Raw genomic sequence first — 25,484 nt, 5'->3', positions numbered from 1 at the left:
GAAACGAACGTAGCCTATATTTCCCTTTCTACTGAAACGTACATAAAACTACGAAACCGGAAGAAGAACGCCGTGGAAGCTTACCCCAGGGTGGAAGTAGATATCTTGATAACTATTTTCTCTGTGTCTATGTCAGGATAGAGACGAAAGATATACAGCCTCCTTCAAAAATTAATAATAACCACCATATTAAAGTAAACATTTATTTGTTTAAGTTGCAAATGTTACAGAGCGTATACATCTTCCTTTGACTGACGTAGTATACTGCGTTACGAGGTGGCCATTTTATACATTACCTAATCAAGGGTTGCCTAGGAAAGCGGTTTCATTGTCTGGTTGAAAGCCAGGAAATTATCATATAGAGATTGTCAAATGGCATTAAAACGAATTAATAAGGTACAGTACAGTTTTCCTTCTAGGTTAGTTTATCTTAGTAACGTATTCTGAGTGTAGAGTTAGGAGGATGAGAGTTTAACGCCCTTAACGATTTTCTACTGAGCAATGTGAACGAAGGATTGAACATCTCGTTGCTGTGTTTGAGATGGCAGCTGGAATAAATGTTCTAGTGATGCATGTTTATGGTGTTTTTTTTTGTAGGAGTAAGTTTAGAAATGTTTGTTCTTTCAAATTTAAAAGGTTCCGTTGTAGCAGTTGTGAGTTTGAGCTAGTGTGAAGCTGGATTTTGGCAGTTCTGTGATGAGTAATTGTAGGAAGTAAGAACCAGTCATCGGCAGGTGATACATGTGAATTAACCGTATTAATAATTCCCCACACATTAGCCATATTCTTCTGAACGTGAAAGTGTTTTTCCAACAAATGTGCTCACGGAAGAAATGAATTAATCCTTTGATGTTGCTGCAGTATCTCATTTATTTTCATAATTGCATCACACTGTTTGGGGTTTCTGTTTTAGGAATTGCAAGATCTGGGTAGGGATCCACCAGCACAATGCTCAGCAGGGCCTGTTGGAGACGATTGTAAGTAGGTTTGTTAATAGATAATGTTTGTGTGTTGAATTAGGTCCTTGCACACTTAAGAGGGTATGGTAAAATATGAGTGCCAGTGTTTGGAATATGTTTATAGTACTTACACATTAGTCTGTTTTGTTAAGTTTTTCCTTTATTTAAAATAGATGCAGATGTAAGATGCTTTAAATTTGATGGTAGGTGCAGGGAACTTTAAGTATTTTACTACAGCAAATTTTGTGAAGCATTACACTGGAAAAATGTGTAGTTTATTGTTTTATTCGAGGAAACTGAAATGTTTTGGGTAAGGTCGACTGAAAATAGTTCACGGGGGGAAAATACAGGTTCAGTAATTGTGTTATGATATAAATATGCTCAGCTTCCCTTAGATGGTGATTTCCATTATATTTCATTCTAGTGCTTAGGTATCCTCATTGTTGTTTCAATGTTTCATGTGGGAATTGTATCTTAACCTTCTACTCTGCAGTGTTACTAACCTGGATGGTAGGTGTTGAATGCTGTTTGAATATGGAATGGGTTTCTTACCAGTTGATGTTTTCCCACATGGGTCATGCTTCACAGTCTTGAAGATAACTTGCTAGAAGTGTTGTTGATTCTCGTTACCAGTTCATGTTTTTCACATATAGTATTGAGAAGTACAGTGTGGTTGCATTTTATATGAGGCATGGGTTCTTGAAGACCTTCGATAATTCAAGATAAGTGTTGAGACATGCGATTCTTGCCAGATTTTTTGGGATTTGCATTATTTAAAACATGCATAAAGTGAGACTTCGTTAATATTTTTTATATTGCACTATTTCATATTTGTGTAAAATTCAGCCACTGTACTCTCTTGTGGGTCATGTATTGTTGTATAGTTTGGTAGACGTTTACAGGGAACACCAAATCAATACAAGGTATACACTCCCAGTGGAGCAGCACACTCAAAGTGGCAGTGAAAAGCCACAATATGAAGCTAGAAAAAGAACAGACATTCTCAAAATTGAGAATAATGATGACATACCTCAACGAGTACTCTTGACATAAGTGAGCACAGTGCAGTAGGCTCCATCAAAATGTGTTGCTTGAAGATGGCCCTGTGAGGCCAAAACATGTAGCCAGAAATAGAATATATTTTAATGACATTTTAAGAACATTTTAACTGACTTCTAGTGAGTTGAATGTTAGTTTGGTGTCATATAAAATAAAAGTGTGTTGCATTGTAGAGGGAAGAGAAGTCATGAGTAAAACATTTTAGTATTGCTAAAGGTTCAGAAAGTTACACTTTTTTAAAACACCAAAAGCAGGTAAAAATTTTGATTCTAAATGATACAAGTTCATATTATAGGTTTAATTTTGCTTTATCAAACATGACTTGATGGTATGAAAAAGATGTGTTTTGTGTGAAGATTTTGTACTCTGTAAAGAATTTATTGATATGAAAAATTTTGGTAAAAATACCTAACCTCAATAATTTGAAATGTTCTGGAAAGGCAGCAACATTTATCCACATATACTAAACTTGGTGCAATAATGGCATGCAGTAAACATTGCTGCAATTCAGAGGAAATGTTTTTGCCTGAGGTTGCTTATAAAGTAAGCCTTCAACAAATGTACCCAACTTCTGCTTATCTACAGTTCTTTTAGTCACAACTAGTCTAGTCATTGAATGATAGGCTCTCAAATACAAAATAAGCACTGACTGAGGCTGTGTAAGTTTTACTGACAGCTGTTTAATTTATTTGCTAGTGGATCAATATAATATTTCAGCATTACCACCATGTATTCAAGTTTTTCCCCGTGCACATTTTGCGATCTTCCCTTGTCATAATGCACATCTACACATTCTTGATGATCTGAAATGCAACAAATTGGCATAACCTTAAATGAAAGACTTCATATTTAGGTAATGTTCCCACAAGTAACCCCTCCATTGATCTGCTCTTATGCATTAATTTATAGTTTAATTAAATAAATATACATACTATCAGCAATGGATTCTTTGAGGAGTGCTGATTGAAGCATAGGTGTGTACCTGTTGCTGATGCCTGGCGGTTCTGTCTATGCTTACTAACAACTCTGCCACATATTGACAGGGTAAGGACACAGGACAGAGTAGCAACTTTAGGACTTTGTATATGAATTGCTGATTTGAAATCACAAATTGTAATAATCACAGTACTATTCTAGTAACATTGTTGTAGGTTGTTATTTAATACCGAATATATGAAAAGTGCTTTTATTTCTATGCATTATAACTAAGAAATTGGTTATCTCGGAAAATTGGTGCAAACTATTATTTCTCTATCAGTTGTGTTGTCTCTTCTAAAATAGGAACATTCATAGATTTTATAAATCTGTTGAATTGATCATATTTATATTGGTAGGGGGCTCACGTTATCCTTTTCTACCCCTAGGAATAGCATGATGGAGATAGTTGAGTTGCAAGATCCTGAGAGGACAATTGGCATGCTTAACCTGTAACGTACAGACTTTTAAATTGCTGGGAGCCCTCTGCAGCTGGCATTCAAATCACCCCAATTCTTTAACATTGCAAATTTTTGTGAAAAAACTACATATTTTCTGTTCTATGCAACATAGAAATACAAACTAAAAACAACCTGAAAGACAATAAAATTTTCTACATATACACAAAAGAGAAATTTTACAAACGAAAATTAACTGTGATTATTTTGTCATTAAATGATAAATATAATCTTTATTACTCGTATGTTATGAAATTCAGAGGATTTACGTGTAGTTTTTTTTTCAACCTTGAGACTTGGTGATATTGTAAATATAATCACATTATATACAATAATATTTTGTTCAGACTGTTGAACTGCGTCACTTCACAGTTTATGATACCTCACACTCTGACACGCATGCCACTTCTTGAGTCCTGGTAGGGTCAAGAATTTTCTCTTCTCCAAATCATCCAGACTGGCTCCAGGGTGCACCCAACCTCCTGTCCAATGGATACCAGGGACTGTTTCCCCAGGGTTAAAGTGGCCAGGGCGTGAAGGTGACCTTTCACGTTCAACTAGTGCCAAGGAAAAGAAAATGTGAATCTATGCATCCACTCCTCCATATATCTTCATGGCTTAGTTCTTAATTTGTTGAGGACAGGGATGTTACCTTGTTAACTTTGTCAGTATTCAGACACTCTAGTGTCAGATGGAATGATGACATGGTTATAATTTGGAAGACAGTGGTCATGACCTAATCAAGATATGTCCCAGCATTTGCCTAGAGGGTATGAGGAAAACCATGAAAGACTGTGGTCAGGATAGCCAGTGTCCAAGGTGAGATTGGGATCAAACAGCTACTGAACAGAAGTTTAGCGCATTAATGCTAGACCAGTCTGTTTAGTATCACTCGTTTATAGATGGCCTTTTACATAGACATAACCACTTGGTATGAAGCCAGTAGACAGAACTGAGGTGTGAGTCCAGTGAGTGTGAGTCACTCTTTCATTCTGGAAGGTATTGGCCAATGTGTGAAGCTGACCACTGTTCTTTGGTTTAGTTTTGGATTAGGATATTGAACATTCTTTCATGTCCCCATACATCTTCATTGTATGTTGCGTAAGCATAGATAGAACTTTCACTGTTCTTTACCTGCTAGTGTGTTTGGGTAAAGAGTAAAATTGTGCCAGTGCTTGAATAAGCACCACTCCATGTAGATGTATGGGGGAGTGGAGTTATAGCTCTGCACATTCATAACCTGCACTAGATGTTGGTGGCTGGTCAGCTTTATGCCCTGGCCAATTTACTGCAGGAAAGAGTCCCCTTTACCCAGTTGATAGGACGCTGGATGTGGCATGCTTAACCAATCTGATCAGCCAGCCCAGTTTGGACATGTCTGCTACCTGGATCACCCTTATCAGCAGTGAGGTTAGCAACTCACGGGGAAGATCCAGTATGATGTGACAGCTCTCTGTAATGATGTAATCCAGATGGTGCCAGCAGTAGGCTCAAAATGGTTTCACAAATTCTGTGCCATGGTTTTCATGGATTTGGCGTGTTGGCTAGATTTGTTGCAAAGAAATTTCACCTCTGTATTGTAGTTTCAGGCCAGTGCATGCTTTATCACAATTTATATTTTCATGTTATCTCCTTTTGACAAAGCCCGGTCTCAGGTGTTTATATAGCTGTAGTTATGGTGACATGGGTTGTCGGTGATGTTAGGTCTTTCTGAGGGACAAAACGGAGTAGGTGTCTCCTACTCCACTGAGGATGGAAACAGATCCAGTTTCTGAAACACCGTGTTTTCTAAATATCAGAGGATGGACAAAGTCCAAAAACTGAAAAATTCTGAATGTTGTACACCATCATCAGAACCCTTTAGAATCTTGTTAATGTGTTTGACTGTGAGCTGCATTTATCGTGGAAACATCTGATGGGCTTATGGCAGAATGGCTGCATCATGTAAGAAAGCCCTGTATAATGTTCAACATACTTCATAAAATATTCAGATGCAGAGATGTGAAGGAATATGTTGTGGCATTGAAACATTCGATTGGTATGAAACTCTTGTCTCCATGTAGTGCCTCTGTTCTTAAGCAGGCAGTTCTTAGAGGTCAGTTTTGTTATTGTTGCATTATTGAATGGGGTTTGCAGTGGACAGTGGGAAATGGAGGAAGAGAGATTCAAGTATGGGATGATTCGCAGAGGTTGAAATACTGAAGTAGTGTCTGTTTTGTCTCTTTCAGAATTATTGTTGTGTAGACTGTCCCATTAGATATCTTTTTAATGGGAAGCCTTTAGAAGGGACATCCTTGCTTCTTAATACATGAATGAGTTGTAATGTCTGTTGAGTGTAACAAGTTTAATGAGAATATAAAAGGTTGCCGCAGCAAGGAACATGTTGTTCTGTCTCATACTGTGATTTAGTATAAGCACAGTGAATGCTCACAGCTGAATGGGAACACCAACAAACGTGCAGCACTTAGCGGAAAATGAACTGGACACATATTTTCAAGGTGGCTGCGTAACAACAGGCCCTGTTCATGTCAGTGCGTGAGTCACAGGAAGTTTACTACTGACTAATGAAATGGCCCATGACATTTTGTATGGCCCTCATATGCATATTAATTGGTTCAGAATGAACAAATGAACGAATGATTTTAAAGTTCATATGCCTAGAGTATTATAATTACAACTGATTTGCCCATTTGTGATTTGTATAACTGCATTTCATGAATACAGAAAAATTATGTGCATTGGACTCATATTTAAAACGTATTTTTCTGTTTGGTTTCAGTATTCCATTGGCAGGCTACAATCATGGGGCCAGTAAGTGTGCTTTTACAACATTATGTCAGTTTAAAAGTGCTAATCGAAGGGGTTCGTTCTTAATGAACACCTACATTTGTGGCTAGATGTTGCTGTTAAAGCAGACATGTCCCAAATAGTATAATTTTATACCAGGTATAACTAAAGTGGGTTTTTGTTGTATTAAAATGTCAGTATGAATGTTTACCTGTTATTTGCTGACTTTTGCATTGGTAACTTCAGTCCATAAACTTTCCTTAAGAGCTGCATGCAAAAGACAGTTTAGGTTTCAGTTTTGAAAGGTATGTTCACTGAGCATATGTTTAGTGTCACAGTTAATTCTTTACTAAAGCTAATACTCAATAAATGTTTTTTATTGGTATGTGTGTGTATCTTTGGGGGCACACGGTTTGGTTGAGGCACTATGGTGCAAGCTGAAAGGTCGTGGGTTCAAGTCCTGATGAGGTCATTGGATTTTTTCAATTGACCTAATCCTTCCAGCCGCAGTATGGCCCTGGGGTCGACTTAGTCTGTAACAGAATTGAGTACCAGGAGTATTGGGGGTAAAGGGTGGCTGGTGTGTAGGGCTGACAGCCATGCCACCATCTACGAGCAGATTGTCCAGAAAATGTGGGAACCTCAACATCTCAGAACCCTATGGGCCACCATGGCCTGTTACAGGGATACCTTTACTTTTTCTTTATGTGTTTATCTTTAGAAACTTCTAAATGCTTGAGAAATTACCTTATTTTTCAAAGTTAAATATGCACTGTATTATCCAAGTTTTAATTCAGTGAGCTAAGAACAGACGTTTCATCATTTCCAAATCATACTGTATGATTCTTTACGAGCTGAATTTTTTCCCTGCATTTGTTACCATGTTTGTAAAACAGTTGTTTCATCATCAGTTGGCAATAACATAACAGAGTTAGGAATCTGCTGTATTGCAAGCAGCATGCCAGCCACTAGAGAATACGAACCGAGCAAGTTGACTCATGTGAATTGCATTTGGGCGGTGCTAGGGCTGATTTGTGGCCAGAACGCTGACTATGCTGAGGTTGTTTGTGATTTTCCCCGAGTCCCTCCAGGCACTTGGTAGGATAGTACCTTAAATTAGGTTCATGGCTGGTTCCTTCCACATCCATCTCAGTTTACTTTTAGCTGTCATCCAGTCATTAGATGTTGTGTAGTCAGAGTTAAAGTCAGCATCATCAAATGAAGGATGAATTACATAGTAAGTTTTCTTGTAATCTAATGATAATCATTATGCAGATAGGTTAGCAGGGGAACAAGTTTGAAAATAATCCCTAACAGTGACAGTTTGAAGAGTACTTCTGTCTTCTGGGATGCTATGTCATGTAGTCTGGTAGTTCACTAAAGTTTTGGAGGATGATGTTGCCTCTGTCATCATGGTTAAAGAACTAGACAGACGAGCAAGCAGATGAGTGAAATTTCTACCAGGCTACACAACGTGATTTCGCCAGAAATGGTTGTCTGTATAGTCACCACCATGAGAGCATAAAATCTTATGGAGTGGTATGTTTGATTTTATCTATAGGCAGTAGATAGTTGTGATCCACTCTGCTACATGAATTGACAATACCATTCACCGTTTGTTTTGACTTCTTAACACTAAATGCTGAGTCTGTAGCTGATATTTTGTTGTGTTAACTTCATCACTGTTTAACATTCCATTTTACAATGTGCTTGAACTGAGAACAGCATATTTATATTGACTGTGGTTAGGACACCTAACTGATTTATATGTTCATGCATGTTCATATCCATGCATTGACACTTTTTAATTTGCTGTTTCTTATGGTTTCATTGCATGAGTCTTTTATGTTCTCTTATACAATTTCCTCACCTCATAGGTTTCACCAATTGGTGTAAAGGCATGATAGTTCTGACACAAGGAAATTAAGATACACACACTACCGGTGGTTGCTGCATGATATGATTACTACCAGAATTATAATATGAGCAGTTGATCGAGAACCTGTATACCTTTGCTGTTCAAATGACTTGTGACAACACTTCCCGAATAACAGTGATTGGCCGCAGATATGTTTTGCTGTTAATACTGCCTTGCCACATTCTGTACTTCCTGCCTCTCCCACTTTCTGGATCACTCTCTTCTGCTTTAGCATAGGGGCCTCTGAAATTACTGTTGTGTACATTTGAAGTCTGGAAGGGAAACAACCATGAAAATATTTATCCAATAAATGGATGTTTTCTTTTTGTGAAGGCATGCTAGGAATTCATAAATATTGATTATGGAAACTGGAGCATATGACTTGGGTAATATAGTAGAATGTTAGACTGTGTCTGAAACATCTTTAAGAATGATGTAGATCAGTATGTCAACATTAGAAAGTACTAGATTCTGTTTTCACCTTCCAGTGAGAACCAACATTGGAAATTTCATTGAACACAAAATTTTACTTGTGTAAGGTTGCCTACTTGCCTCAGAGATGTTTTGGATGAAGCCTAACTTTTTTTTTACTGCTGTATGTAATATTTTGTTATTGTTTCTTGCAGCCTGACAGTCCGTACCAAGGAGGGGTATTCTTTTTAACAATTCACTTCCCCACAGATTATCCCTTCAAACCTCCAAAGGTAAGACATTTTGTTTCCACCCTTCTAACACCATATAGGGAAAAAGTTCCTTTTCCTCACTAGTTATAAAATAAATTGGTAATGGCTTTCCCTATGTTTTTTAAGACTTCCTTGAACCATTAATCAGAATGTTATTGTGTATCCATCTTTAATGTGGAAGATACAAATGAGATGGGGCTGCAGATGTTTTCTCATAGCGTTAGAACCATAAACAGCAGCTTTTCAAAATGGCCCCCTGTTATTGAAAATGGAATAATTGATTGAATAAACCTGACCATCTTGGTCACTGGAGAAGTTCTGAACATTTTCGTAAGTATTGTTCATATCACTTTTTTCAATTGACCTAACCCTTCCAGCCACACTATGCCCCTGGTGTCGACTCAGCCTCTCAACAGAAATGAGTACCAGGAATTAATTAAATAATTTTCCTGGGGAGTAAAGTGCGGCCGGTGCGTAAGGCTGACAACCTTGCCATCTTTGAGCTGATTGTCTAGATAATGTGGGACCCTCAACATCTCACAATGGTCTGTTACAGGGATAACTTTATTTTTACTTTTTTACTTGTTCATATCACAGAAATAAGTAGCAAGAAAGTTTTGTGATTTTGTGTTCAAGATGCAGCTGCCAGAGTTTATTTGAGCAAAGTTGCCACTTGATGCAGGCTTATTTAGTGAAATGAAGTGCTAGCAATCGCAGTGTAGAAAGAGCTGAGTTTAAGTGGAATTGGTTTATGTGATTCAGTGTATATAATATTCTTTCAGTATACAACTGTACGATGGGGTACCCAAAAGAAACCGAACTAATTTTTTGTGGGCAGAGCTTTTGTAGAACCGCGTTTTGCCGCTATGAGCGCATAGAGCTAACATTCCTGAGTCGATAAGCCGACTACCGTTGCTTCAGAAGGTAAGGACTAGTTTCGGCAGAGTTTATAGTGACAACTGTTTTGTGTGATCATCGTTTTTGCAATGGCTGATTTTCGTGAACAGCGTGAAATTCTGTTTTTTGCTCAGGAAAAGTGGAACAGAAACTCTTGAAATGTTAAAAACAGCGTACAAGGACGATGCTATGGGGAAAACTCAAGTGTTTGAGTGGTTTCCCCATTTCAAAAATGGTGAAATGTCATTTGATGACAAACCTCGATCTGGTCGTCCTTCCACAGCCCGAACACATGAAAATGTTGAAAAAATTCGTGAAATCATCAAGGAAGATTGACGACGGACCATTGAAGAAATTGTGGAGCTGTCGGGAGTGACTTGGAGCTCAGTTCAGTGAATTTTGACAGAAGATTTGGGAATGAAAAGGGTGGCTGCGAAATTTGTGCCACGACTGCTGAACAAAAACAAGGTCGCGTGGAAGCATGCTGTGCTTTGAAAGAAGAGTCCCGAAATAATCAAAACTTTTTTTTGTTTCCTCGAATGAAAAGAGACATGAAAGGAAAGCGTTTTGCTGATGTTGCTGAGGTGAAGGAAAAAACGATGGAGGCGCTGTCAAGCATCTCAAAAGATGAATTTAGACAATGTTTTGAAAAATGGAATAAAAGACTAGACAGGTGTATTAGTGTAAGTGGAGAGTACTTTGAAGGGGATTGAAGGTTTGTGCTTAAAATTTGAATAAATAAGTTTAAAAAAAATAAGTTCGGTTTCTTTTGGGTACCCCCTTGTATGTTATGTGAGTGTGGTGATTCAGCATAGCAACTAAATAATTAAATAAAGTAGATTGACAATGGAAAGCAGTTTATTTCTTATTTATTTTTACAGTAATTAATTAGTGGATGTTTATGCCAATATGGTGATTAAAAATAGTTTGTAGGACTGTTTTTAAGTACTGGAGTGCCATTTGTAAGGTTCTTATGTATCAGTGATTCTGGATTGAAATGTGAAGCCATGGTGTCTGTCTCTGGTTTATGGTAGGAATGTTTTTGGGTCAGCAAATGGCTCATTTAACCAGTAAGACAAAGGTTCTGCTTGGCAGATATATCTGCACGAGGGAACATGCCTACTTGTGCCATTGCAATTGCTTTAAACCATCCGACTTAACATCACAGAACATACATACTTTGTCTCTTTATGAAATGTATACTGTTGTGTTTGACAGCTGTGGAGAAAAAAGCAGAAGAAAGTATGGACAAATAAAAAAAGTTCCCACTCAGCCCAATTTCTTATTTTATACCGATGAGCAGATGAGTGCATCTGTTATGCCCTATGTGCTAAATGTGCTTTGTATATTTTATTTGTCGATAATATTTGGTATATTAGTGTACAGCACGCACTTCTTTTTGAGTTTGAATCCAAAACTGCAAACATGTTGAAGAGGTCTGTCTTTGGGATATAATGCCATGTAGCCCAATGAAAGTCAGCCAACGGTTTTGTAAGAACATGGATGTCTCAGAAACAGCACAGCAAGTATCAGACAAGAAAAAATGAACTACCTTGAACCCTGAAAAGTGCACCTGTGTGCCCCTTGCAGACAGTGGGTACACTGTGTCTCTTCTTCAGGCCCCAGGGTAATTTCTTTTCTAGTCTGCTGCCGATGGGGGGGGGGGTTTCTTCCTCATGAAGAGCCATTGGAAGCTGGCTGGTTGGCTTACAGGTTCCTTGCTATCATATGTAACCCTGAATATTTCCACACGCAGTTTGCTCCGTTTGTTGCCTGCTTAATGCTAGTTTCTTGCTTGGCTTACACTTCGACCCCAGAGACAGAAGTGATAGGTTCCTCAGAAATGTTGGCAGACTTTCTCTGGACTACATGGCATTGTATCCCAGAAGATAGAAGTCTTTGTAGCCATCCATGAGAATCTCAGGTGCAAACATGTTTATTATGTGAAGGTGTATATTATCAACACTTTTAGCAATAAATTGTGGAAGTGAGTTGTATATTTGCATTTCATCACACAAGACTAAACCACCACTTCATTTTGATGATGATGGAGCTTGCTTTGAAGCGTGAGTCCATTTATATTGTGCTTTTAACCTGTCCACTTTCTTCCCCAATTCAGGTAGCCCACCATAGGAAACTACCCAAGAAAAGTGATTATGATTGTTATCAGCATTCCTCATCTGAGAACTACTAAAAAGCAGTGTCATTCTGTTGATGTCACCTACACTCCACACAATTTATTGAACTTTGCAGTATCACAGTGTCACTCATAGACTGCAATAGGAATCAGTTCACGTTACCTTTGTGCTGTACATACAAATTTCTCTTTTGGGGTTCAAGGCTAGTAAGCACAAGAGCCTGTGGCTACACTTATGGATTCAGAATTGGCTGAATTGTAGTCTCTAATGTAATTGTGCAGCAGCATTATTGAGCTGTATATTGTAATGCTGTTGCCAGAAGAGCAGTAGCCTCTTCTAAATGGCAGATAAGCCGTAACTCTTTAATATTTCATGTTATATGTGGAAATGTAATGTTTTGTTTTCTGTGTAGGAGCTTACATTTTCCATTTTCTAATGTTCTGCCATAGAAGGGGGGCTAGGAAAATTCATTGATCTCTTCGGCGTCTGCCTCTTTGGCTTTGAGTTCGCAGTTCTCCTGGGATGCTTATTGAGAAGCTGTAGTGTTATGTTTTATTCAGCCAGACAATGTAATTGCACTGTTGTTATTCTGAGGAGTACGTGCCCCATTGGCTTTGAAAATTTCTCCATAATTCTTTATACTAAAGCTGTCCATCTTTGTCCCATTTAGGAGCTGCATTGTATATAAAAAAATATATTTTTTACATTTATTATTATTAATGTGTGCCCTGCGGTGCTGAGATCTATGATCCGCAATTACCTAAAAATAATTGAACCTGTAAGGTTCATAGACATTACTTAAATTTAATTTTGCAGTGTTGCATATCAAAATCAAAACTTTTCATAAAGTTCTTTTGGGAAGACTTGTGCCATGCATTAAAATTGGTGGGAAGGATTTTGTCATCTATTTTGGGGGATTGGAAGAATATTTGTGTGGGCTGTGTTAAACCAGTTGATTGCTGCATGCAGTCCCTGGGCCATGAATTGGACTGCTTTGCTTTATACCTTTAGAGATGCTGAACACTAGTAAAAGTGATGTTTAACAACTGTTTGTTGTTTCAAATATGATGTTTCTGGACATTAGCAATTGTCCTTTTATTAAAAAACATATCCCTTTTTATATGTGTTCTGAAATATAAAGAGGGTGGTGTTTAGTTAAAAACAGGTCGAGGGATATTGTCCAGAAACATAATATTTGTATTAATGTACCATCATTACAAACTTGTAGAGCCCTTTGTTGTTTTATTCATCAGATATTAATTCATTTTTTTATAGGTTGCATTCACAACCAGAATTTATCACCCAAATATAAATAGTAATGGTAGCATTTGCTTGGATATTTTGAGATCACAATGGTCTCCAGCTCTTACAATTTCTAAAGGTAAGTGTCTTGAGGATAATTTGACCATAAATCATTTTAAATATCAAGTGGTTATAAATGATGGAATTTTGTAACTTTGTAGCCATGCTGAATAATATCAGTTTGATTCACCAAGTATAGTTCAAGTATTGAGTAGTTTAAGTAGTAACAGTACGCCGGAGACCTGAGTATTACATATGCAGGTATTCACATATTGAAGACTGACCTGAGTAACTTCAAAATTCTACTTGGCTTTTAGTGCAATGTTTGCCATCATGTTACACATATAAATGTATTTTCAAAAGCAAGTTCCGAAGACAGACCTTCAGATTTGTCTTCAACCGCAAGTCTGCCAGGTTAAGCTTTCGGTTTTGTTCCTTTGGTTCCACACTGAGAAAGTAGGTGTTTAGTTTTGTTTCCAAAAATAAATATGTAAAAACGTTTTGATTTTGCAAGTAAGCTGCTGCAGTTTGCAGTGCTAATGTGACAGGCAACATGGCAGTAGAGTTTCAAAATGTTACTTGGGTTACCATTGAATACTGAAGTACCACAATTTGGGGGGGAGGGGAATTTGATCTCACTGCAAAAATTGGTTGCTCATTCTTGCATGTTCACAGTGGATGAAATTCTGTATGGAATGTATTAGTAAATATAATATGTGAAACAAAGTTATTCTTGTGCTTAATTAAGCATCACACCTTGAAGCCACGTGGGAAGCTCGTCGTTAGCTCTTCATGTTCGTAACCTTGGCACTAGATGGAGGTGGAGGGCTTCATGTCTCAGCTGCTTTACCTCTGAAGAAAAAAGCCCCAAGTACCTGTTGGATGGGAGGCTGGGTGGGCCCCAAAGCCAGACTAAAAGCTGTGGAATGGAGAAAAATCTCTTGCCCCTGCCAGGAAACAAATCCTAATTCCTTTGTTATCTAGCCCATAGCCTTGTCACTGTACTGGCTGATCTATGGAAGCTCAGATATAATTTGTGTCCTGATGTATAGCAGAATATTAAAATGTAACCCAGTCATAATTTTTGTATCCTTAGAAAAGGCATATGTTTGCCAGAATACATTTTCTGTGAAATGTTACTTTACTGTGTTATGCTTAAGAAACTACATAGTAGTGACTGATTGTGTTGTAAAAAATTTTGTCCCTGAACATTGTCCTAATTTTGTCTCATGAAATGCATGTGTGTTTGAATATAAGTAATCGCGTTATTCAACAAATTGTAGGTTTGTACATATAGAGGAACCCTTATTAATGTTCCTTGATATAAGGTTTCCCTCATTCAGTGTTCAGTGTTTATGATTCCAAGTTGGTGAACCCATGTCAACACCCAGTCAGGAGTTTCCTCAGTCTTGGTTAAATCCTCTGGTCTTCAAAGAAACCTTAAATAAGGGTTTTTCTATCTTCTTTTCTTCTCAGAGCTTTTTAAATTTGAGCAATGTATGGGGAAAATGCATGTTATCATAAGCCTTATTGGTTGTGTGCGCTACATACTGTAATGACATACCACATGATGTAGCAGAATTAAGCATTGTAAAAATACTACCAGTATCCCTGAGTTAAAACCTGGCCACCAGCCCTGTAGTGCAGGGGGATTTTAAATCCCTTATTCTTGGGTGATGAAGATTAAAGCTATGCTACACAAAATTGGTAATTGCATTGTAAAGTTCTGTAAGCACAGAATCCCAAGTGTTGTGATTTTGCTTTATGTAGGTCATGCCTGCTTTTCTGCCATCCCATCTGATTTCACTAGTATCACCTTTAAAAGACACACGGCTCATATTGTAGATTTTTAAATACTGTAGTAGAAAATTAAAATTTGTTAAAATAAGTATGATGTGAGTTGTGTGCTAATCATAAATGTTGGTATTTACAGGATATAAAAATGTGGATTGTTGCCTCCATCACCACCCTCATTAAAAAGAATTTACTTTTTCCTCTGTTCCCTGCTCCCAGTTTGTCTCTCAATATGAATTTTGAAACATTAATGTGAGAGTGTTTACTGTTTCAATTTCTTTCCAGTTCTTTTGTCCATCTGCTCTCTGTTGTGCGACCCAAACCCGGATGATCCATTAGTGCCAGAAATAGCTAGGATATACAAGACGGATAGGGAAAAATACAATGAACTTGCAAGGGAATGGACGCGCAAGTACGCCATGTGATGCCCTCGACCTCCATCAGCGGCCCAGCTTATCCAAAATCAGCTGTCCATTCTACATTTTCTAAAGAGAAATAGAGAAACAAAAAATAAATAACAGAACAAGAACAACAATGAAATCAGACAACTTAAGGGACTTCCTGACACTGGTGTTCTGTAATTCTGGCCGTTGCTAATTATTCAACTCCAAACTCTGCATCTTTGTATTAAAGAGATATTTCGTGAAAAAGAAAAGAACTTTGTTCAATAGTTTGTTGTCTCTCCCTTTGAATTATTTGCACATACACTTGGTGGTTTTTAATAATGGAAAAAGTACGTAAGATTTTTTCGATGGTGTGAAGTAGGTGTACTTTTTATAATGTGAGCTTTAAAAACAAAATAGTAACTCGAACTGTTTAATCTGAGCATGCAAGCAAGGGTTGGGGTATTTGCTGGGATGGAATGCAACTTTTGTCCGGTCACAGGAAGTTCCTGAAACCCTCAAAACGTTTTCCCTCAGTCACTGTTATCTCGTCCACCCAGAAGACCAGTCCTTTTCATGTCTGTGTATTCTAATTGGACACTTATAGCTGCAAGCTAAATCACGCTCTTTCCCTGCTTTATTACACTGCCAACCATGTTTTGAACCCATCTGGTTATGGTATGGCATTCCCCACCCTTTGTCCCTACCCTTCTCTGTGAGTGCTAGGATAGACTCGTGTATAATATGGGAGGTTATTTGCGTGCTTCGAATAATAATTTAAGAGGGGGAAGTGAAGGAAGACACCAGGTTTGAACGTCAAAGAAAAGGGACCTTATGATTTTTTCTCTCATTGTATATTTTTCTCCCTCATTATTTTTTCAAGTGAAACTTGTGTAATACTATTTGTGTAACTTGTTAATAAACATTGAATAATGTACGGTCCGAATAGTTATTCTGTCGGGTTTATAAATGTCCGATTTACACTTCAAATTTTTTTGTTCCTGCTGAGGTTCCAGTCTTTTATAGTGATTTTATGAGGTGACCCTTAATGACTGAAAAATCAGCATTTATTGGGAGGCATCCCTGAAGTGTCGGGTTCGATTTATTATTTCATGTTGGGATTGTTTCTCAGAATAGTGCAATGCTTTGGTGGCGTGCAGTTTTTCCAGTTCCCAGAGTATACTGCGTAATAAATCAAGACATAGTAGAATGGTGTGGGTCTGTACTAAAAGTTGAAAGAGAATTTTTAACAAGTGATATTGCTCAAATCGCAAAGGGTATTTCTGTATGAAGTTTTGCTGTGTGCTGGGCAAGGCATTACTTGTAATATTGTTAGGATTCTGTTTTATGTTGGTTACATTACTGAATTGAGATGTCATAATGATTTGATTGATTGTAGTAATTTAATTTAGATATTTACAAATTTTAAATACATTTCTTTGATCCTCAGCAAGTAATGAAGCTGTGAATGAGATTTGTTTTCTATCTTTTTTTATTTAGAATTTTTCATTATGTGAACATCTGCAGGTTTGTCCTCTTCCTCATTCAGATAGCAGGTAACATTTTAATTTATTTTGGAACAAACTTCTATTGTACAGTATGCAGACCATACAAAAATATTGAAAATAAAACAGTGAAGGAAAGCATCCAAGACTGGAATTTTTTAGTTAATTTTGTTTCTTAACGCTGTTGTGGAATATTTGAAATGCGTATGAGAGGGTATGTGTACACTTGTCCTTCACCTGGGAGAACCTGCTGTAAAACATGACATTTATGTTCATTTGTTGGCTGAAACTTTTCGTGGTTTAGAGGAAGTTACAAATTTGACATTTTGAATTGAATATGTAATTCCAAGGCTAATGAATTTATGAATAATTACTATTATCAGTGTTTTTAAAGTAGGTTAAACAACATTATGTTCAAGTGACAGTTCTTGATTGTGTTCACACCTCTCCCACCTACCCTTCTCCATGTAGTGGTCAGGCTTGTGAAACTTTAGGGGTCTGACTAACTATTCAAGTGCAGAAGTTTTGTGGTGGTCTACATGCCTGGTTGTCTTACTGTGATGCATGAGGAATCGCTGCATATGTATACTTCTGTTATGAAAGTCATGGTAAGGTGTTGCAAATGTTCTGCATTTTGGTTTCTGGAGGGTTGTAGCATATAGTAGGCAAGAGAATTTTATGTTCTGAAATGGTGTACAGTTTTAAAAATTATGGTGGTTATAAATGTCAGTCTTGTTTCTGTTTTGAGTTTTACTATTTCAAATTGATCAGGAGGAGTTCTGCAGTCTGGGTATATGATTTTATTTCAGATTATGGTAGTGAGGAATAGTTGACAAAGAATTTTTTGTGTAAAGAATGTTTTACAAATTGAGGAATGAAAGATACTGATCAGTATATAATTGAATTTGGGGTCAGAATTTGTCTAAATTTCACTGATTTGCTCTGAAGGTTTAGGATCCAGATTTATGCTAGTTCAGGGATATAGTATTACTATACAGCCATCAACAAAACAAATTTGTGATAAATAAAGCAATATTACTCTATTAACATTAATTTATTATGTACATTTGCTACATGTTTCAACCCAGCTGGATCATCATGAAGTGTACTACTTGTATTGATTTGTATTTCTAATGTGGATTCATGTGAGTGTCGTTAAAGGAAATTTTGGACGAGTCTTGTATTTTGTTACGTTTCAGTATTAGTCCTAAAATGTAAAACATAACTTGGAACTTAAAAGTTAAGAGTAAATCAATTTTTTTTTTATTTGAGTGTCAAATACAAGTCTTTAATGTTGTAGAGGTAGGTGTTTTTTCTGGTAGTCTGCATTCTTTTAATGCACCTGAAAATATATTGTAGATGTTCTAATATGGTTCCATGTTGAGTCGTGTATAGTCATATGGTGTGGGGTAAATGGTTTCTTATTTTTGGCATGTAAGTTGTTTACTGTCTTCTTCTGCCGTGAGTGATGGTGGTAAAGTTATTCTGTAATGAAAGTAGATATTTTAATTTTTTTTGTATATCTGTTAATTCCTTTAATTTTTATTTCTTTTCATTACGTGTATATTGTATTGTGTCCTGTGTAGGGTACCATGTCTTCATGCTATTAGGTAGTGGTTGTTCCTCTGCTATGGTTCTGTTTGTACTAACTAATGCTTAATATTATGGTGGGTATGTTTCATAGGTCATGTGATGTTCAAGGGAGTTAGTTTGGTTATAGTTTGGTAGGGGGTGGTAGGCATTTGGGGGTGTGTTTTATTATTTTGAAAGGTGTATTTTTATTATTAGGATGAATGTGGGTTTATGTGTATTTGAAAAGAAGGTCACTCATTTGTAATCTTTGTGTACTTAAATTATAAATTGGAATCATTTGAGACTATTTAGTGATGTGCCCCTCTCTTCAGAGTGTAGTATTTTAATATTTGGTTCATTGTGCCATATGTGTGTTCTGTTTCAAGTAGATGTTGAGCGTATTTTGAGTTTTTGTTTTTATTGTTTGGATATGTTCTTTAGATTGGATTGAAATGTATGTCCTGTTTGTCCTATTTATTTGAGTGGACATTTGTTGTTCCCCCTCTTGGTTTTAGATGGTTTTGTATTGTGTTAGTAGTTTTGATTGCTATTCATATGTTAGTGTTCGTGAATAATTTTGTGGTTGTACTTTTATTGGGGCCATTGTATGTGAATGTGGTTCATTTGATTTTTCTGTCTTTGTTTTGGGTGTATTATTTTTTGATGATAACCATTGTTTTTTTAATATTTCTCGTATGGTTTTTAATTCTTGGTCTTTATCTTTCATGAGTAATTGGTTATGTGTTCATTCTGTTACTTAAGTAGTTTATGGCAGATTTCTTTTGTTGCTGGTATAATAATAATATAGTAATATGCAACAGGATGCAAACAATGAAGTTAATTCAGGGATTTCTTTTCAGTTGTAAGATATTATGAATTTTAAAGTTGAGTAATTCTAGATTTGCTCCTCTGCTTACAGCGAAACCACTGGGGTATGTTGTCTTCAGTGTGTATGTTTCCATTTGTGCACATCATTTTGTTTCAGCTGAAAAGTTTTTACCTTTTTTGGTATTGCCCCCCCCCCGCCAAAGTTATTTTTTTTAAGCCAAATGTGGTTTAGGTTCATATTTCACCATATGTTTTGCTAAAGATGCAGCAGATAAAAATTGTTTTAAAAAAATTTAACATTTTTGTAGCGTAGTATCCTTATTCTATAAGGAAAATGTGGTTTATAGAACATGGCAATGAACCTTCAGATTTCATAAAATGTTGGGAAATTCTTGAATATCTGAGCAACTAGTGGTTTCTCAAGTAGGACTCGGTTCCATGGAGTTTGTTTGGTTCTCTAGAAAGTATTGTGTTGGTTGTCGACTAATGTATGGAAATGCAATTAGATGCTGCCGCTTGTGTGTTTTTTAATTTAGTGCCATCAAAACTACCAACATGATGACTGTAGAGTTTGAAATAGGAATTGTATGAGCAGTGCTTAATGTAAGACCTTGAAAGTTTGTATAATGATAGGTCTGAAAAATATGGGAGCTATCATCCTCCACATCTTTGTGGTGTGGTGCTTGATCAGTTAAGCACAAGGAAAAGTTTACCTTACATTTGTCCTCCCCCCAGATAACTGCATTTATCCAAATTTTTGTGCTACCTCCTTTGAAGTTGTTCCCTTGCCATTTGATGCAGCAAGTCTTAGTGATTGCCCATTGTTGGAAGTGTATGCTGAAGTCCTTTGTTCTGCGCTTCTGAGTGCAGCCTGCAGTGGTTTATTTGTGGCCCTCAAATCTCCTCCCATTCAGTGATAACTTGAGTTTTATCACTAATGATGATCTTCAGAGGAATTGCAGGTGTCCAGAGTTTCTACTGAAGGTCCTAGTGCTCATGACATGGTTTTGCTTTTGCATTGAGTAACTGAGTCAGCTGATACAAGTTCTGCAGCAGTGCTTTGTCGTTGGCCAGATTTGACTTCCACACCATAGCTGTGTCACTGATTGTGACATCCATCTTCATGAACAAATTTCTCGATTTTCACATTTTTGTTTGTTTTGCCCATGGAAAGACATCCTAAAAACTTAGCATCATCAACTGATGTTAGTCCACATATGAACTTGAGAAATCAATTAAATGTTTGGGTTCTGCACATTGTTTCCTCTAGGAAATCAAATTTTATCATCTCATACATTTCTCAGCAGTTTTGCCTGCTCTAAAGCAGAACTTGATTCATGCTTACTGTTCCTTGAAATTGGCTTTTGTTGACATGTGATGCATGGTGAATAGTAATGACTTGACACACACTACGCCTACCTAACTAGTACTGTCATATTGCAAAGTCAGCAAAGTAATTGATTGTAGTGTGTATTACTTAGAACAAATGAAGCTATAGGTTTTGTAAAGTGATCTTAGTTGGTCACCATTGTAGAGGTAAGAGTGTCTGAAGAATTTCTTTTTCTGTTTTAAAAATAGGTTGAATGAATTCTTTTGTATATTGTGACATGACCACATTTAGGTAGCAGTTCAGCAGAGAAGAATGAAGTATGTCCTTTGCTGCATCTCTCAATAGAGGGAGGATTTTTACTTTGTTGGCCAGTTCCCTGGTTCTGCAGTGGCCAGTGTGCTGCTTGCTGTGAGGTGCACAAATTTTAAAGATGTATCGGCATGCCTGGTGACAGATAATGTTTGGAATGAAGGGAAGTTCTTACCTTTGCTCACAAATCACTTAGGTGTTGAAAATACTTGCTCGCTGTACACAGACATTCCTTGCATTGGTGGAAGAGGTAATTTATTTTACCCTTTGAAGCTGTTATGCAGGAATATTTGAAATTTTCCTATGAACATTTTCTTTTAGTTCTTCCGCTTGAAATTTGTTGTTGTAAACTTGTCCTTCAAATAAGACAGAAGAAAAGACCAGAAATATTAAGATAGGTGAACCTGTTGACCACTGCTGATAATTCTGTCCCCAAAGACAATGGACGAAGCCTGCATAGAGATACATGCAGTGTTGGTAGTAGCTGAGTCTTACTGAAGTCTGCAATAGAATCTTTCTTCTTCTGTTAACTGTGGAAAGAATTTCCCAGGAATGCCCTGTACATATTTTTCGCAATCGTTTCATTAAAAGACAGGTCTAACAATCCTTGCACTTAAAAGCACACCAGACACCAACTTTCACTGGAGGGGGTGGATTCTGTGAACTCCAGTAGTGATTATTTGCATATTTATGTATCCCTGCAAGTGAAACTACGCATCATCAGAAAAGAATGTCAATTTCGGATCAATCTCGCCTTCGATAACAAGACTAGAAACGAACGGCAGAAATGAACCCAGCTAGCTGCAAGGCGTGCTTGGATTACTTTCGTTTTATAGGGTCTAAAGTTAAGCAGTTAGTTGTGTTGCCATTCTTGCACTAGATTTGGACACTCCATTCTTTTGAGCTAGACATCCCAAGTGATTTTCTAGGTGTATGTTTAAGTCTGGCCAATGTGTTATCTAACATCTCAGTAAATACTCTGTGTTTATGTTTTTGTTTGTTGTCTATTAAGAGTCCCGTTTAAGTTTGTTCACCAGATTGTGAATTGTTTGCTTGACGACATTTTCTAGCAGATCGGTGTCACGTAGGTGTCGTACAGAGAGGTACACGTTGCGCTAAAGTGTACTGCACCATGACGTACCACACTGCGCACTAAGTGTAGCTGAGAACAAATGACTAATGGAGCTGATAACTGCTGCCTACTGCTGACAAATCTTGAACTCCCATGCATGAACTGTATTGTTCGCTGTGAAACGTAATGCCGTCAGGCGGCCCACAAGTTACTGCCCTTCATTCCAAATGTTATTGGCTATCAGGCATGCTTATTCATCGGCAAAATACATGTGCCCCTAGCAGAAAGCGACTTACCGGTTGCCTTGAAGTGCTGAGCTGTGAACTGGTCAAAAGAATTGAGGAACTCTGTAAGACATATTCAAATTAAATTTCTCCTGTTATGCTGAAGTTCGAGTCCCGGTAGGGTCGAGAATTTTCTCCACTTCCAGACCGGCTCTGGGGTCCACCTAACCTATCTAATGGGTTGCGGGGTAAAGCGGCCGGGGCGTGAAGCTGGCCACTCACCTGCAGCTAGTGTCAAGGTCAGGAAAATGCGGGTCTATACATCCATTCCCACATACTCTTTCATGGCGTATTATTTAATCAGTTAAGCACAGGGACAACTTTACCTTTATCTGTTATGCTCAGTGTACTCAAATTGTACACAAAATTACCAACACCTCTAATTTAATATTGAGCTTGCCGAAAGAAATGGGAATAATGAAATACAAGTTAAAGAAAGTCTTCCAAATCGCAAAGGGTGTGCATGGTAGCGTAGTTGGTTCAAGCACTGTGCTACAAGCCGGAAGGTTGTGGGTTTGATTCCTGATGAGGTCATTGGAATTTCAATTGACTTAACCCCTCCGGCAGCATTAAGGCCCTGGAGTTGACTCAGCCTCTAAACAGAAATGAGTATCAGGAATTTTTTTTTGGGATAGAGAGTGACTGATGCATAATTCTTATTACCTCACCGCCATCAGTGAGTCGATTGTCCAGAAAATGTGTGAGTCTCGATGTCTAACCCTTTGGGCCTCCACGGTCTCTTACAGGGATAGCCTTACCTTTCCTTTACCTCCCATATCGAAAGTTTGGGAAGATTTCTTTGAGTACAGGGAAAGTCCATTTTTGACCGTACATAAACTACGGTTTGCTACGAGTATAATCAGTGTGGATGGAAATTGGAATGGCCTGACAGCTTCTGGTGAAGTCCGTCATACTGAAGAGCGGCAAAACTGGGACAGTTTGTGGAATGAGGGGAAAGTCCATTTTCGGCCTTCTGTAAACTAGGATTCACGATGGATCAGTATGGCTAAAAGTCAGAGATGCTCAACTTTTTATGGAAATCTTCAGTATTGAATTGTAAGAAAATCTGTCCAGTGAGTTAGCCCCTATTACTAGCAGCAGGTGGACAGACATGGCAACAGGGTTTTTTTTTTATTCTGAAGTTTGTAATGGAGGCTGGAAATATACGTAAATAGTATTTCAAGTAATTGCCTGAATACAGGAATGCAATGATTGCATATGAAAAGGTTTGTGTGTTGACCTCATAGTGTCAGCACAGTCTGAGTGATGTGAAAATATCACCTTATAATTAGGGTATATGGACCATAGAAATAGTTCATTATAGGTCAGTAAATGACATTTCCATTCGCTGGAGACTAGTATATGGTTAATTGCTAAATTTACATACACTGCTATGACCTTATGTGTGTAGCGAGGAAAGTATCTCGCGCCTAGCATTTTTGGATACAGATTAAAATTGGGAAGAAGGTAGATGTAACACATGTAAAAATTAAAATTATTTTTAAATATGGCGTTTGCCGACAAAATATACGTGTAAAAGACCCGCAGCTCTGGGACGATCGATAAAGGTATTGTTAAGTGGCTTAAACATACCTTTGTAATTTTCTGCCCCCCACGAGAAAGTCCTGGTGCTGTGCGTGTATTGCCTCAGCTGGAGCGAGTACAGTCTTAACACGTGGCCGCATTTTTTTTCCTACAGAGACAAGATTGTGTTCAACTAACATTGTTACATTTTCTGCAGACTCAGTAGGTCAGATCGTGGGGAAGTCACAAAATTTTATTCATCACTCAGCTGAAACAGAGACACAGGTGTAAGAAATTGTGAGTTAATCATTCTCTATATATGGTCCCTACAAGGCCACACATTTCCCAAACGATGCATTAGTTGCTGGATACCTGAATCATAGAAGGTCTCATTTTAACTGTTTAGGAAGTCCTCCACTGCAGAAATGACGTCATAATCGTCTTGGAATCGCTTACCACGAAGTGGCTTCTGTAGCCATGGAAAGAGTAAGAGGTCCCTCAGTGCCAGGTCCGGTGAATATAGTGGATGGCTGCATGTGTCGTAGCATGAGCCGGGGCGTTGTCGTGAAGAAGTCGCACTCCTTTTCCCAGCGTTCATCGTCGCTTTTTCTTGATTTCCTCCCGTAATTTTCACAGAAGGTTCCGGTAGTACTCGCCAGTGATGGTGGCGTCCTTTTGCGCGTAGTCGGTCATGATGTCACCCCTCCGATCCCAGAACACGCTCAACATCGCCTTTCCTGATGACTGGAATTTGGCCTTCTTTGGTGGCGACGAGTCTGCATGTTAACACTGCTTGCTCATTTCCTTTGTTTCAAGGTCATAATGAGAGACGCAACATTCATCCATCGTGATCAGGCGGAAGAAAATCCCACCTCTCCGTCTTGACACAGCTGCAAAAGTTTCTTTGCCACATCCATCCGTTGCTGTTTTTGAACTGATGTCAACAATCGTGGCACCCACCGCGCAGCGACCTTTGTCATATGTAACTCATCATGGATGATGCTGAAAACCGACCCATGGCTAATGCGGACTTCATGAACAATAGCTTCATAGTTATGCGCCTATCGGATAGGATCAAAGCTCTCCACCTGTGCCACAATTCCCGGTTCCTCAGCGGGTTCACCTTTGAGGTTTGTCTGTCCACAATGAAAGCGCCTCTTCCACCTGACCACTGTGTCATATGACGGTACACCTTCCTGATGCACAGCGGTCATCTGGTCATGGATCTTCCTTGCAGACTTCCCTTGCAAATGCAGAAACCGTATCACAGCGCGAGCCTCCACTTTCTCAACCGACGTCACAATTTTGCTTCTGCCCCTTCCAGTGGCTCCCTCTCTCCACTTGGCGCGGGAAAATTTGATTGTTCGGCAAGCTCAGGAAATGGGATATGCCCTATATAGAACGATATTTTGGAATTATGATTCTCTCATAATGATAATTAAAGCATTATGACTTCCTATCGTATATAGACGGATCCTATCAGCATTTGAAAATTCTGATAAATTTCAAGTCGTACGTAATTATTATTTTCAGTGTGTGAAATTACGAAGGAGCCAGTTTTACTATGTAAATTCATAAACACGTTTTTATGTTTTCAAATGAAATGTTTGGATATACCGGTGACAGTAGATTTCTGTACTCTAAAATATTAGAGACGTCACGATAACCTTGATGAGCCATTTCGAATGTGATAATGCTTCATAGACT

General features: G+C 37.9%; 1 protein-coding gene across 1 annotated transcript; it reads left to right on the top strand.

Moving 5' to 3' along the window:
• The first annotated feature begins 264 nt into the window (after nt 1–264).
• LOC111862395 (ubiquitin-conjugating enzyme E2-17 kDa) lies at nt 265–17,012 on the top strand. Its single transcript, XM_023847750.2, has 6 exons — nt 265–396; nt 914–977; nt 6,231–6,262; nt 8,783–8,860; nt 13,150–13,255; nt 15,256–17,012. The coding sequence occupies exons 1-6, from the start codon at nt 373–375 to the stop codon at nt 15,393–15,395; spliced, it is 444 nt and encodes a 147-aa protein (XP_023703518.1). The 5' UTR covers nt 265–372; the 3' UTR covers nt 15,396–17,012.
• The last annotated feature ends 8,472 nt before the right edge of the window (nt 17,013–25,484 follow it).

This window comes from Cryptotermes secundus, unplaced genomic scaffold, assembly GCF_002891405.2.
Source record: "Cryptotermes secundus unplaced genomic scaffold, Csec_1.0 scaffold671, whole genome shotgun sequence".
Lineage (NCBI taxonomy): Eukaryota > Metazoa > Arthropoda > Insecta > Blattodea > Kalotermitidae > Cryptotermes > Cryptotermes secundus.
The sequence above is the reverse complement of the archived record's forward strand: the minus strand, read 5'-3'. Positions and strand labels throughout refer to the sequence as shown.

What these genes read in the sequence shown, in the direction of transcription:
- LOC111862395 (XM_023847750.2), top strand. Translation starts at nt 373, where the DNA reads ATGGCATTAAAACGAATTAATAAG. An exon ending in AGGGCCTGTTGGAGACGATT is followed by an intron (nt 978 to 6,230) that starts GTAAGTAGGTTT and finishes GTTTGGTTTCAG; the next exon opens with TATTCCATTGGCAGGCTACA. An exon ending in ATCCCTTCAAACCTCCAAAG is followed by an intron (nt 8,861 to 13,149) that starts GTAAGACATTTT and finishes ATTTTTTTATAG; the next exon opens with GTTGCATTCACAACCAGAAT.